The 14319-nt window shown below is 38.9% G+C and overlaps 1 protein-coding gene across 1 annotated transcript; it reads left to right on the top strand.

Moving 5' to 3' along the window:
• Positions 1-3245: 3245 nt before the first annotated feature.
• On the top strand, positions 3246-14252 carry LOC106694372 (tripartite motif-containing protein 5-like). The gene is given in 7 exon segments (XM_014449721.2): positions 3246-3723; positions 4287-4382; positions 5007-5237; positions 11027-11049; positions 12581-12681; positions 12974-13000; positions 13463-14252. Coding segments are annotated over 7 exon segments (1455 nt in total). The 5' UTR covers positions 3246-3303; the 3' UTR covers positions 14020-14252.
• The last annotated feature ends 67 nt before the right edge of the window (positions 14253-14319 follow it).

Consider the following 14319-nt stretch of genomic DNA (forward strand, 5'->3'; position numbering starts at 1 on the left):
TCTCCCTGCCTGCTGTGGAGCCACAGAGTCACTGCTTAGGGAGTGGTGGAGTCAAACTCCCTGTGTGAGGACTCAAGTTCTTCTTCACTTTCCTCTTCTGTGTCCTGTGGCAGCAGCTGCTTTGACCTTAGCTCCTTGTAGCCTCACCATAAAAATAAATTCTGCAGCCCCAAGGCAGAATGCATGCTGTGCTCCTCCCTCCTCTACAGGCTCTTGGTGGGTCTCAGGATTTGTTGGATCTTGGATAGGATGAGAAATATTTGGAGGCTCTTACACCTTGTTTGGATTATGTTGGAGCCATAAAATGATCTGTACCACCGTCTCTGCAGCCAGGGGCTAAGTGCATATGGCCTCTGGGCTGTTTTCAGTATCTGCCCCACTAGCTGGAATACACTTCTGTTCTCCTTCAGCCTCATTCCTTATCAGGTTCCCTTCATGTATGATGAACATAGCATTAGTAGACAGTGTTAGCGGGTCTAAATTCATCTCCTTGCAGCCTTTATAACTTTTCGTCTGAGCACAGAGCAAAGGGAAAAAACTTATCTCATATTGCAGATCTTTCTTTAACCTTCAAACTTTGGCAACCATCAAGACATGGATATCTACTGAGATCTTTTCTTTCTTTGTTTGTTACTTCATAGTCCTATTTACTTGGAGTTCCTTAGAGAATCCTGAGCCTAAACTGTAGCCACAGGGCCATATTGAGTCCAGGTGGGAGAATGAGCAACACTGTATCACCACTCTATAATACCTTCCCTAACAGACCACCAGCATCCTTTCTAATTTAAATGGTCATGACCATCTATGTGACCTGGTAGTTGCCTGCCAGGGTCACTTAGCTGAGCTGGAGATACAGGACAGGAGACTGGGCATGCTGACATTGGCTACCTTAGCTGAGCTATTAGTGATGATCTTCTCAATGCTATAGAAAGTACTTCATTCCTGTTCTCTCTCAGCCTTTTGAGAAGCCAGACTTAGTGGATGTGTGACAAACCAACAAAGGTATGTAAGCCTAGAGCTAGAGTGCAAATTATGTTGTGAAAGCCAGTAAGCACAATGTCCAAGTGCCTAAAAGAGACACAGGTGGCTAAAATGTTACAATCCCCTTATAGAAAATGAAGTCTAAGATTGTTATCTGGCACTTGAGGTCCATAGGAAGTCCTCCTAGTCCAATGCACTTTCCACATTAGTCCAATTTTGCTATCAACAATGTGGCCTTGAAGGCAGCTGACCCTCCACTTTATTGTAGCCTCATGAGTTCTATAGAAACAAAAACAAAAAGCCAACTTTTTAGAAGAATTAGCCAATATTACCTCTATGGGAAGAAAGAGCCCAGGCTTGATGTTGCCCTTTTGTTACAAAGTATATAATAGAACTTCCAGTCTTTTTTTCTTACCTAGTCCTATGTTTCACTCTTATCCCCTGCTCCCCATTCCACCACCTCCTTATCCTGAAAGCTATCATCATGTCTCCTTGGAAGTTGTGCTTATATCCTACTCATCCTCTCAATTCTACTGAATCTATCTAATATTCCATAGCCCAACACTGATCATTCCTTTTACTCTTGGAAAAGTATCTGAAATGTCACAAAATTGGTGTATTGTCAAAGGGCCATGTCATTATCACTACAGGCTCATGTGATACCAAAGGCCTAGCAGTTTTCTCACACCAGCGACATTGGCATTTTCAAAATCAGACAAGGTGGTGTGTCTTCAATGAACAGGTGTTTTCCTTTACTTAATACTTTTATTTTCTCCCCCATCTGCCATATTTCCATAATATTTAGCTTTCAGTTAAGCCTTTATGTTTTCAAGTTGGAATTTCTGGATAGCTATTTACCTGTCCCCATTATTTGATTTCCTAGCACACACATTTCTCTAGTATTGTTTGTCATGTCAGCTTGCATATAATATGCTGTACTTTGCAAGTGAATGTCAGGGTCATAGTGTTTTGAACTCTCTGTTCAGACTCTTTTTTTGTGTTTATGGGTATTAGTATTAGCATGTAATTTGTAGTGATGAAAAATTAGCTGAGCCCAGCCAGTGCTGCTCAGTAGTTGAGTATTGATCTATGAACCAGGAGATCATGGTTTGATTCCCTGTCAGGACACATTCCCAGATTGCAGGCTCGATCCCCAGTATGGGACTTGCTGGAGGAAGCCAATCAGTAATTCTCTCTTATCATTGATGTTTCTGTCTCTCTCTCCCTCTTCCTTCTTCTCTGAAATCAATAAAAACATTTATTAAAAAAAGAAAAATTAGTTGAATGACCCTGCCTAATTTTTGAGATGTCTTTCCAAAGACTGATATCTATTTCATCTGAATTTCTAATTTTTCAGATATGTTACTTGCATAATTCTAACGTATATTTATCCTATCTCCCTTTACCATCAAAATACATACACACCATGAGGCTCCTATCAATGTCATTGGCAAATTTCCAGAAAAATGTGAAATGTTACCATTTATCAACACAAGAAATCTCAGAATTCCTAAGTTACTTGTTTCACCTTTGATTAATTCAATAATGTAGGAACAGACCCCTGATGGGGACCTTGAACATAGGAGGTTCACTGTAACTCTGTGTATTGAAGATAAGATCCTTGTAAGTCACTTACTATCTCTATGTACAGATCTGATAAAGGGTTTGCTCTTGCCAGGTACACAAACACAGTGTCACATATCATGTCAAAATAACAAGAGAAATCTTTTTAAACACACAGAAAATGATGGCAATCGTTACACTATAAATAAGCAAGTCAGAGCAGGTCTTTCTGATAAAGGAACATGGAAGGAGATTGTTGACTGAAGTATGAGAATGAATCCTACTGATACCAGGGGCAGCATTGCCTGCTGAGAGATGAGTGGGTGTAAAAGCCCAGACCCAAAAGTGGTTTGGTGCGTTTCTTATTGAGGATGTGTTTGGCAAAGGAAAGAAGAAGAAGGAGAGATGTTGGATCATGCAAACATCTTTTCTTTGTATAAAGGACCTCAGACCATCCTTTTGTTCAGTAAAAGTAAAGATTAATAGCAACCATTGCACAGAAAGAAATGAAATGTGTTATGTTAAATTAACTAAAGTATTTACAATTGCCAGGTCACTGTGATCCTTTCTTTGTCTCTCTACCTCTTCTTTTATGTCCCTATATTTGTTCTTTCCCTGTCTTTGATTTCTATACAATTAACAATATTTATTCCCACTGTTCTTACTCTACCCCCTTTTAACCTTTCCAATCAGGCAGAGATCAGTGAACAAGAGGAGCCTCAGTTCAGAACAGGTAGGAAGGAACAGGGACCAGCTACGATGGCTTCAGGAAAGCTGGTGAACATAAAGGAGGTGTTGACCTGCCCCATCTGCCTGGAGATCCTAACAGAACCCAGGAGCCTGGACTGAGGGCACAGCTTCTGCCAAGCCTGCATCACTGCAAACAACAAGGAGTCCGTGAATGGCCAAGGAGAGAGCAGCTGCCCCGTGTGCAGGATCAGTTACCAGCCTGAGAACCTGCGGCGTAGCCTGCATTTGGCTAACATAGTGGAGGTGCTCAGGGAGGTCAAGTTGAGCCCAGAGGAGGAGCAAAAGAGTGATGTCTGTGTGCACCATGGAGAGAAACTCCTGCTCTTCTGCAAGGAGCATGGGAAGATCATTTGCTGGCTTTGCGAGCGGTCCCAAGAGCACCGTGGTCACCACACATTCCTATTGGAGGAGATTGCCCAGGAGTACAAGGTAATAGACTGGGATGGAGGAAAGACAGGGCAGAAAATAGCACTTGATGGGAAATCTTAACTTTGCATTTGACTATAATTATATTGCCACCATAACCCTGAGTCCTGTGATCGCTTTTCTCCCTATGTTCACCTTCCAAGACCTGAAAGACATTTCTGTGTATTCCACACATATGATGAGCAGACTTTAAATCAGAAGTAGACATTTTTATACCTTGTGCTAATAGGTGGAGGCTTGGTGCACAAGCAAAGCTGTCATTGTCCCTTTGGACAGGAGAGGGAATCAAGACCTAAATTCTTTCCTTACACAGGATCAAGTTTTTTCTTCTAGGGCAAAGAGAATCAATCTTCTCTTGACATAGTAATGGTGACTTCTATCATCTGAGTCTTAAAGAACACAAAACCACATCAGATTTCCTTCAAATCACAGATTCAAATTGTCATTTTGCAGTTTCTATAAACTCAAGTCTCTTTAGAGATCAACCTGATTTCTCCCCCATTTGTCCTCTCCTCTGATGATAAGAAAGCCCAAAGCTTGGCCCTAATGTGATTCCTCTCTCACAGGAGAAGCTTCAGAAAGCTCTGGACAGTCTGAGTGCAAAGCAGCAGGAAGCTGAAAAATTGAGAGCTGACCTTGAAAAGAAAACAACTTCCTGGAAGGTAGGAGGAGACTCTTCCTGAGGTAGCTAGACAAGATTCTGGGTAGGACCTTGGGTGTAGTCAGAGCTCCCTGTCTTCTTGTTCCCTGGCAGTTGATATGTCCAGATTTATTGATTAGCCTTTCTTTATCCTTTCCTTGGTAAGGGTTGGGCAGAATATGAATCTGTTACAAACTAACACAGATATTTGTAGGTTAGTTATTGTCATAGAGAGATTAACTGGTGAGGAAGGCTAGTGAATTCTGTGTTCATGTCTCTGATTATTTTGAGCTTTTAACTCTTTCAGGGGAAGATGGTTGCCAACAGCTCATGTCTTTGATGTTCAACATTAGGCAGAGGTTGGGGGTGGGGTCAGGGGTAATGCTGGAAGGCATGACTGCCCTGAGCAGCTCTGTGAGAGCTGAGCTACACCTTGGTGTCTCATTTTGTTTCAACAGTGCAGACTTGGGCCATTATTTTTGGATATGATGAGAAGAAATAATAGGAAAAAATCTGCCTCCCAATAATTGTTCCTGTGCTTGCATCTCCTTTCCCTCTGAGAACTTCCAAATCAAGTACTTCTTTTTCTGGGTTCCAGTCTCTTCCTGATAGCCTGAGTCCCTCTCTTTCTTTTCCATTCCTGAAGGATCTAATAGATAATGAAATCCAAAGTATCCAGGATTATTTTAAAGAACTGAGAGGTATTCTGGACGGTGAGGAGCAGAAGGAGCTGCAAAGGCTGGAGAAGGAGGAGAGAGATGTTCTCAGTTACCTGGCCCAGGGGGGCAGTGAGCTCATCCAGCAGAGCCAGTTGTTGAGAGATCTCACCTGGGATCTGAAGTGTCGGTTGCAGGTGTCAACAGCAGAGATGCTGCAGGTAAGACTCAGAAAGAATCATCAGCATCTGAATTTGAGGAAAACAAAGACTCCTCAAATGATTTCCATAACCTCTGATGTGTGGCTGTGCTGTTTGTGGTGGTGATGCTGAGGTTCCCTTGGTCTTGCAGTAACCGTTCCTTGCATCTATTTCAGAGGTTATGGAAATCATCAAATGTATGAATAACAAGGGAAAATCTTATTTTTATTTTTATAACTAATCCAGTACTGCTGGCTCCCAGCAGCTCGCCTGCCTGCCTGCCTGATTGCCCCTGCCTGCTTCTGCCTGCCAGCCTGATCACCCCTAACCACTCCCTTGGCAGCCTTATCTATGCCTAACTGCTACCCTGCCAGCCCGATTGCCCCAAACTGACCTCCCCTGCAGGCCTGATCCCCCAAACTGCCCTCCCCTTCCAGCTTGGTTGCCCCCCATTGCTCTCCCCTGCAGGTCTGGTTGCCCCCAACTACCCTCCCCTGCCAGCCCAGTCACCCCTATCTTCCTTCTCCTGCCAGCCTGATCGCCCCCAACTGCCCTCCCCTGTAGGCCTGCTATCCCCTAACTCCCCTCCCCTGCTGGCCTGATCGCCCACAACTGCCATCTCCTGCCTGCCATCTTGTGGTGGCCATCTTGTGACCACATATGGGCAGACATCTTTGACCATGGGGGTGGCCATCTTGTGTGGGCACATGACAGTCAATTTGCATATCACCTCTTTATTATATAGGATGTACTAATTACAGTGCGAAAATGATGGTGGAGAAAAGATCTATTGTCTCCAATTATATTCTGCAGAGCACTATATTTGTGACCTAGCCTAGAACTTTTTTTCAGATAGCTCTTTATTATCTAAGAGTTGTTTTTTTCTTCATAGAATGAGTTGAGATTTTTCTCCTTTTTCTGACTAAACAATTATTTTCTTAATAAACAATTGAGAAGGATTGGTATTATTTATTCTTTAATTATTCAATAAATGTACTAGTGAAACTATCTCACTCTGGGCCTTTTTTAGGGAAAGGTTTAAAATATATATACATATTTTTTACTTGTGCAAGATTTTCTAAGATTTTTCTTGGGGAATTGGGGTGTGGGGTGTGGGATATATATATATATATATATATATATATATATATATATATATTTCTGGAATCAGTTTTTTTATAATATACATCTTTGTAGAAATTTGTCCATTCTAAATTATCACATTTATAAACATGAATTTAGTCATTATAATTTCTTAGAATCTCTTTAATTTCTAAAGTACTTATAGTATTGTCCCATCTTTTATTCCTCATTTCAGTGATTTTTTTGTCAGTTTAGTTATATTTGCTTAATTTTATTGAAGTTTTTCAAGAATAAATTTAATTGTTTTATTGATTCATTTATTTTTAACCTTTCAATATCATAGATTTATGTTCTTACTTATATAGTTTACTTTGTGTATGTATATGTAAATGCACATTCATATATGTGTGTGTGTATGTGTTTGTGTGTATGTGTGTATTGGTTTAATTTATTGTTCTTTTTCTAGCTTCCTAAAGTGGGAAGTTTGACCACTGATTCAACAATCTTTTCTGTTATTTTTTAATTATATAAATGCATAATTTTCGTTATATTCCATACTTTTGGATTATTTACTTGTTGTTTAGATTCAACTGAATGTGTTTTCAACTTTTCTTTGTTATTTTCATCTTAACCCTTGAAATATTTGAAACTATGTTGTTTAATTTACAAACACTTGGTGATTTTTACTTTTTCTTCTGTTGTGTATTTTAAAATCAATTCCTTTCTAATCAGAAAGCATATATTTTATTATTTAAGTCTTTTAAATATGTTGATACTAAAATATTGTATGCCCAAATTTTTATATGAATTTGAAAAAAAATTGTATTGATTTGGTAAAAGGGTCTATAGACGCCAGTTAGAATTAAATCCAGCTGGTTGATAATGTTAGTCATGTCTTCTACACTGTGATTATTTTCTTATTTATATTTTTTCTTTCTTTTTTTTTTTCTTTTTCTTGAGTCTCTAACATTTTTGTAATACTGGTTTGGTGGTGGGAAACTTCAGCTTTTACTTATCTGGGAAGCTTGTTATGGTTCCTTAAATTCTAAATGATAGCCTTGCTGGGTAGAGTAATATAGGTTGTAGGCCATTGCTTTTCATCACTTTGAATATTTCATGTAACCCCCTTCTGGCCTTCATAAGACTATCAGCTGATTGGTTGAGAAATCAGCTGACAGTCTTCCAGGAGACCCCTTAATAGTAACTAACTGCTTTTCTCCTGCTGCTTCAAAGGTTATCTATCTCTGTATTCATTTCTCACTGGGTGTTTTTTATGCTTTCTTCTTTTTCAAGTTTCTTGACTTTTTGTTGAAGTTCTCAGTGAAATATTCTTTTCTTAAGTTCATTGAGCATCCTTATAACCTGTGTTTAGAATTCTGCATTTGGTAGATTGCTTGCCTCCATTTTATTTAGTTGTTTTTCAGAAATTTTGTCCTGATCTTTCATCTGGGACATGTTTCTTAGTCTCATCTTTTTTGCTGCCTTTCCATGTTTATTCCTATGTGTTTGGTATAGCTGCTACATCTCTCAGCCTTGGCAGAGGGGCCTTGTATGGTAGGTGTCCCCTGGGAACCAGTGGTACAGTTTCCATATTCATCTGAAAAAAGGTGCTATTGGGTTGTGTGTGCTCTCTTACTGTAGTTGGGTCTTGATTGCTGTTGCACATTGGTGGGTGGAATTGCCCCTCAGACTGAATGGCTGTCTCATTTCTTAACCGCCACACATGGGGATGTTACAGGCCAGTTTCATCTCCACTCTTCCTACCAGCCTCAAGATGGCTTCTTCAAATTTTTAGCTTCTGCAGACTGTCAGCTTGTTGTCATGTGGTTCTCAAAGGTAGTTATTCTGTAATTGAATTATAATTTTGATGTGAGTTTTGGAGGAAACAAGCACATTATTTACCTAGTCCACCTAGTCAACTTGAAGTGTGACTAGACATCTTCTTCCAGAGATTAGTAGTGCATTCCCCTGAGGTCTCTCCCCCTCCCCCCCCTTTAAACTGAGCAAATAACTTCCTCCAGGGCAGCATTTAAATTTCACAGTTTTAGAAAAGCAACACTGACTTAGCTTAAGTCTACTTGGTATGCATGTCTCTTTGCTAGGACCTAATGCTGACCCTACTGAAATAGTTTTACAATGCTAGGAGATTACATTCTATGCAGATTGGACATGAGTCTAAATTTCATTGTATTTGAAAGTATTTATGCCTCCAAGACTCAAAATCCTTTCTAATAGTCTCATGTATCTTTTTATAAAAACTATTTTTATCTAGAAATTATAAAAAGTATAGTCTTATATAATGTTAACAATAAAATTTTTTATTACTCCAGAAATAACAGTATGTCTGATATTACAGCTACTTAGCATTCTTTTTTCTCCCATATTAGATTAAAATTCCCTGTAAGGAAAGGGTCCTATTTGGACTTTTTTCTATATATCCCCAAGCACCCAACATGGAACACAGAAGATATTTAGTGAAAATGCATTTACTTAATAAATTAAAGTGTGGCTATACCTTTGCATTGTTAAGCATCTTTGCATGTCAGGATCCAGGAAAATGAGCATCATACCTGAGCTGTGTATTGCTGCCTGGTCTTTGGAAGAGAAGCTTTCAGGCCGTGAAAAGGCTAGTCTGAGAACCTCCTGTCATATCACAGAATCAAAATGTTATCATGTCGTTCATGTCTGCCTTTTTGTAAGGCCTTTCTTGCACACATGTAAGTGTTGGATTGGAATACTAATTTAAATTAATAAACTTTCCCGACAAGAAAAAAGGAAAGGAAAAAAAAAGATTCTCTTTTTACTTTTGCCAAATTCATATCTTTGAATCCAAAAGTCTCTGTAGACAGCAATACTGTAAGTTGCTTTTTAGATAGTACAGCAATCTCTGTCTTTAAATGGTCAGTTAAGACAATGACATTTAATGTAATTGTCAATGTAGCTCTATTTAACTTACATTGTGCTATTAGCTTGTATATGCCACCTACAATTTTCATTGTTCTCTTTCTCATTTAATAGCTTCTTTTAAATTAACCCAGCGGTTCTCAACCTGTGGGTCGCGACCCCTTTGGCAGTCGAACGACCCTTTCACAGGGGTAGCCTAAGACCATCCTGCATATCAGATATTTACATTATGATTCATAACAGTAGCAACATTACAGTTATGAAGAAGCAACGAAAATAATTTTATGTTTGGGTCATAACATGAGGAACTGTATTTAAAGGGCCAGAAGGTTGAGAACCACTGAGTTAACCAAATATTTCTAGTATAAAATTTATTTTACGCTTTTTTATTTTTGTGGTTGTTGCTCTTCTCATTACGATATCTATCCTATTTTGTCAAGATCTATTGCATATTAATACTAAATTAATTCCAATAAAATGTGGATACTTGCCTCCAACATTGCTTTATATTACTTCAGCAACAATGCAGTGATACTTTTAATATGGACACTTAATCCAATGCAGGCCAATGCCATGCAGGCCTTAGAATTATTTGATACAACTGGGAAGATATACTTTTGGGGGAAAATTTATATGAGGAGATACTTTTTTTTTTCATGAACTGAGGATAAAGTCAATAAAGAGGTAAATAGACTTTGGAGCATGACATAAACCGGATCCTGATGACAATGTTTGAGCTTCAAAACGAAGCTTGATTAAATTACAACTGTCCCCCAAATTCCTTTTCATCGTTTTTACTTGGTCTATTTTTAATTTCTTTTTGTCATGTACAACAACAAGACCAAAGCAATTTTTTTTTTAATGTAGATCCACCAGTTGGCCTAGTTTTGGGTGTCATGAAAAAAGTTAGTCTCAGGTGATACCAAATATATTTGTGCATATCTGTTTAAAGGAATAAATCTGTGATGATAAACAAGTTCAGATGACAAAAAGAATTAACAATATGGACTAAACTGTCTTGTTAGAGACTGAAACACAGTAAATATTGTAGTATTTAGAACAGTGACCAAGTGGATGTTCGTAACATCGACAAAGGTGTATAAGAGGTAGTAATTTGTTTGCTGAAAAGTAAGTTACATAGTAAACAGCCTAAGTTACTGGTTCCTGTGGGTGCTTTCTTAGGCATCATAGTAACTTGCATTTAAGAGACAAATCGGAGTAAAAACAAAGACCTTGGAAATAAATTATACGTAAGTGTGTGTTGAATTTAAGGGTGTGGATAAGATCAATTGTGGATAGTGGGTGACAAATGAAGGGAGATTTGAGAAATGCCTACATTAATACATTTGTTTGCTTGTACGTTCAGTGGAAGCCATGTGAATTTTTGAAGAATATTGTAACTACTCGTCTTTTATTCTTCCAATCAAAGCATAAAACTTGACAAGTAATAGTTAATCACTTTAAATTTGTGTTGAATAAATGAGCAAACCATGAATTATTCAAATCATCTCATGAGGAGTCTTATGAACATGGAGAAAATACCAGGGCCCTCATGCTTCTCGCATAAATATGTCTCATCTCCAGGTACTGGAAGCTCAAGGTGTTCTTCCACAAGGGTCAAAGTTGTTTCTACATTTTAGAAAAAGTGACAACTGTTCATGAGTCTTCTGAAATGATAGACCTGGGCCTTTTCTTTATTGTTTTGTTCTCACATTAGGACCATCTCTATTCCCACCAGCTCAGGGGGTTGCTGGGATGTGATGAAGCTTTGTTAGTGAGGAGGACTCATTACTTTTTTACTCATGTTTTCTCTTTGTCCCTAGAATGTGAACGGCATCCTGGAAAGGTATGTGTGGAAGATGGACAATGAACATTTTGTCCTGTAAAAAGAGGTTTAAAGCCATTAAAGTTATCTGGTAGTTAATTACAAGAAACTATTGATCAGGGAAGAACAAGCTGGTTGTAGTTTTATCTTGAATTTCTGTTCACATATGGTTTGAGTATTTTATAACTACTGAGAATGAACCAGGTTTTATGGTAGGGAATTTAGATGGGGAGAAGTTGCCGAGTTTGGATTAGAAGCAGTTAAACATAAGATGTTGCAGTATCAGGCCCATGTGACCGCATTAATTTTGTTCAATCAGCATGATTATATCTAACTCAGATTTCTGCAGTTCATAGGTGATGAATTTATTGTTGGAATGTCATGTTTTCTTCAGCTCCTAAGCAGCCAGAATTTGAGACAACTCAGTTATATCCTTTTTATGTTTCTCTTTATTTTCCAAAAACAAATTTAAATATCAAGGAATATTTTGACTCTGGCACAAACAATTGATCCATCTTTCTCACATACTTTTTTTAAAAATTGATTTCAGAGAGGAAGAGATAGGGAGAGAGAGATAGAAACATCCATGATGAATGGATGAGAATCCAGGAGAATCATTGATTGGCTGCCCTTTCATGACTGCCCCCTCCCCCACTCCCTATACTGGGGATCAAACCTGCAACCCTGGGCATGTGCTTTTGACTGGAATTGGACCTGGGACCCTTCAGTCCACAGGCTGGTGCTCTATCCACTGAGAGACCCAGTCACATGCCCTTGATAGGACTAGAACCTGTGACCTTTCAGTCCTCAGGCTGATGCTCTAACCACTGGTCTTAAGCAGATACTGCTATGTCTAAATTTGAACATCTACTTGGCAACATCAATCTCTTCCAAGCAAATGAAATTCAGACCACTGTTAATATAGTGTCTATAATGTCTTTTCCAAGTGTTACATTTTTTTCCCAGAGCAACTGAAATCTCAGATATTGTTCCTGGGGCCTCCCTACTGGTGATTAACACCTAAAGGTCTTGGTCCCCTCCAGAGAGTATTCCCACACAGTATGCCTCAAACCACCAGGAGTTGGTTCTGCAACCTCCCTTTCTTGTCATAATTCTGGGAATCTACACCCATGCCATGGCTTTTCCTTACATTAATTTATTTCAAGGTACCAAACTTTGCATTTTAAAGAAATCCACTATTGTATATAATTTCATATGATTTTTAGAAGTTAGAGAGGGAGAGGATATTCACTTTGAAAGGAATAAACTGTGCTTCTGAGAGGTATACTCCTTCCCATGATCAAGCAAAATGCACCAGGGAAAGTGGACCAAGCACAATTTTTCTGGCTCTAAGTTCAGAAGCCTACCCTCTAGTTCCTCAGTGGTCCATGAAGGGGCTCTAAGTCCAGAGGTCTCCTCTCTACTTTCTCAGGGGTCCATGAATGGGGGCTCAAGTGTTCAATAGGGTGAATGGATACAAATCGGTGGTTTTGGAGGACAAAAACTGCAGAGGTGTGGAGATCTTTTTTTTTTTTTTTTTTGTCATCCCTAGGAGTAAGACCTTCACTCTGAAGAAGCTAAAAACTCTCCCCAAGAAACAAAGGAGAGTGTTCCAAGTTCCTGATCTGAGAGGGATGCTGCAAGTGTTTAATGGTGAGGATTGACAGAGTGAGAGGGTATCTGTGGATTCTTGTTATGATGGTGGTTAAAGAGGAAGAAGAGTTCAGTTTCTAGGTCTGGGTAGAGGAGACAAAGGAAAATGGATATTATGTGCTGACTATATGGGCATATTCACTGGGGAGTGGTCAACTGCCTTGTTCACCTCTCATTCTTCCATGTACTACCTTACATAGGCACCAGTCTTTCCCCTGATCTGGAGAGAAAATAGATTTTAATGTAGACTCTTTTGCTTATAGTTTATATTATGTATTTTTTCTACTTTCAGAACTGACAGAGGTGCGCCGCTACTGGAGTAAGTAGAAATCACAGTATCATGAAGCCACCCTGTCCTCATCTTCTTTTAGAATATTGCATTTCTATTAGGTCTCTTTACTAATGCAAATAAGATCTTGGGATAAATGTAACATGAGGCAAATTGTACATCCTACTGATGAAGGAAGGATGTTTAAATCAGAAAAATCAGAAGGCAACAAAGATAAGATGGTGACAGTGATGCAGATAAACTGAGTTTGTTAGATCCACTCAAGGAAAAAGGCTCTACACAGAAATGGATGAGGGTGTGAGAGGTTGTTAAGATCCATGTTTTCCTTCCAACACACATGCATATTATATTTCTTCAATGTTATACTGCTCCTTAAAAACCAAAATAAGTTTTTCCCAGTTCCTACTCATTTTATTCTGAAGATCTCTCTTGCAATATCATAAGTAATAGTACATGATTTTCCTCACACAACACTGTAATTTTTTTTTACAGCAAACGTGACCCTGAATCATCAGTCAAATGTGCATGGGAGAAAAGTGAGAGGTGACTTCGTTGACTATTATCAGATAGCATATTATCCAAATGAGAGAGATTATGGTGTCCTGGGATCCCCTTCTATCACATCAGGGAAGCATTACTGGGAAGTAGATGTGCCACAGAATCAGAACTGGATTTTGGGAGTACGTGGCAGGGAATACCCTTTCTCCACTGGGATAGATATTTGGGGCAATAATCAGCCTGTTTGCTCACAATATCAACCTAAAAATGGCTACTGGGTTATAGGGTTACAGAATTATTCCCAATATCAGGCTTTTGTGGATTCTTTCTCCTCCAACCCCTCGCCCTTAACCCTGTTCCTGACCTTTCCTCTCCATCGTATTGGAGTTTTTCTAGACTACACGGCCTCCACTATCTCATTTTTGAATATTACAAACCACGGGTTTCTCATCTATAAATTCTCTTCATGTCGCTTTAATCATGAAATCTATCCATATTTCAATTCTATGGAATATCCTGACTCCCTGAAACTGGTTTCTCCAAGCTCTTAAACCTCTCATACTCTCATCCACTTCTTTGTAGAACCTCTTTCCTTGAATGCATCTAACAAACTGAGTTTTTCTGCATCACTGTCACCATCATATCTTTGCTGCCTTTTTGTTTCTGATTTGAACACCCTTCCTTCATCAGTAGGGTATACAATTTGCCTCATGTTATCTTTATCTCAATATCTTATTTGCATTAATAAAGAATCTTAATTCATCATTTTTATAATTCTAAGGAAAATGACTAATGTCTTGCCCTGGCTGGTTTGGCTCACTGGATAGAGCGTCGGCCTGGAGATTAAAGGG

The sequence above is a fragment of the Myotis lucifugus genome, unplaced genomic scaffold, assembly GCF_000147115.1.
Source record: "Myotis lucifugus unplaced genomic scaffold, Myoluc2.0 scaffold_1373, whole genome shotgun sequence".
NCBI classification, from domain to species: Eukaryota; Metazoa; Chordata; class Mammalia; order Chiroptera; family Vespertilionidae; genus Myotis; species Myotis lucifugus.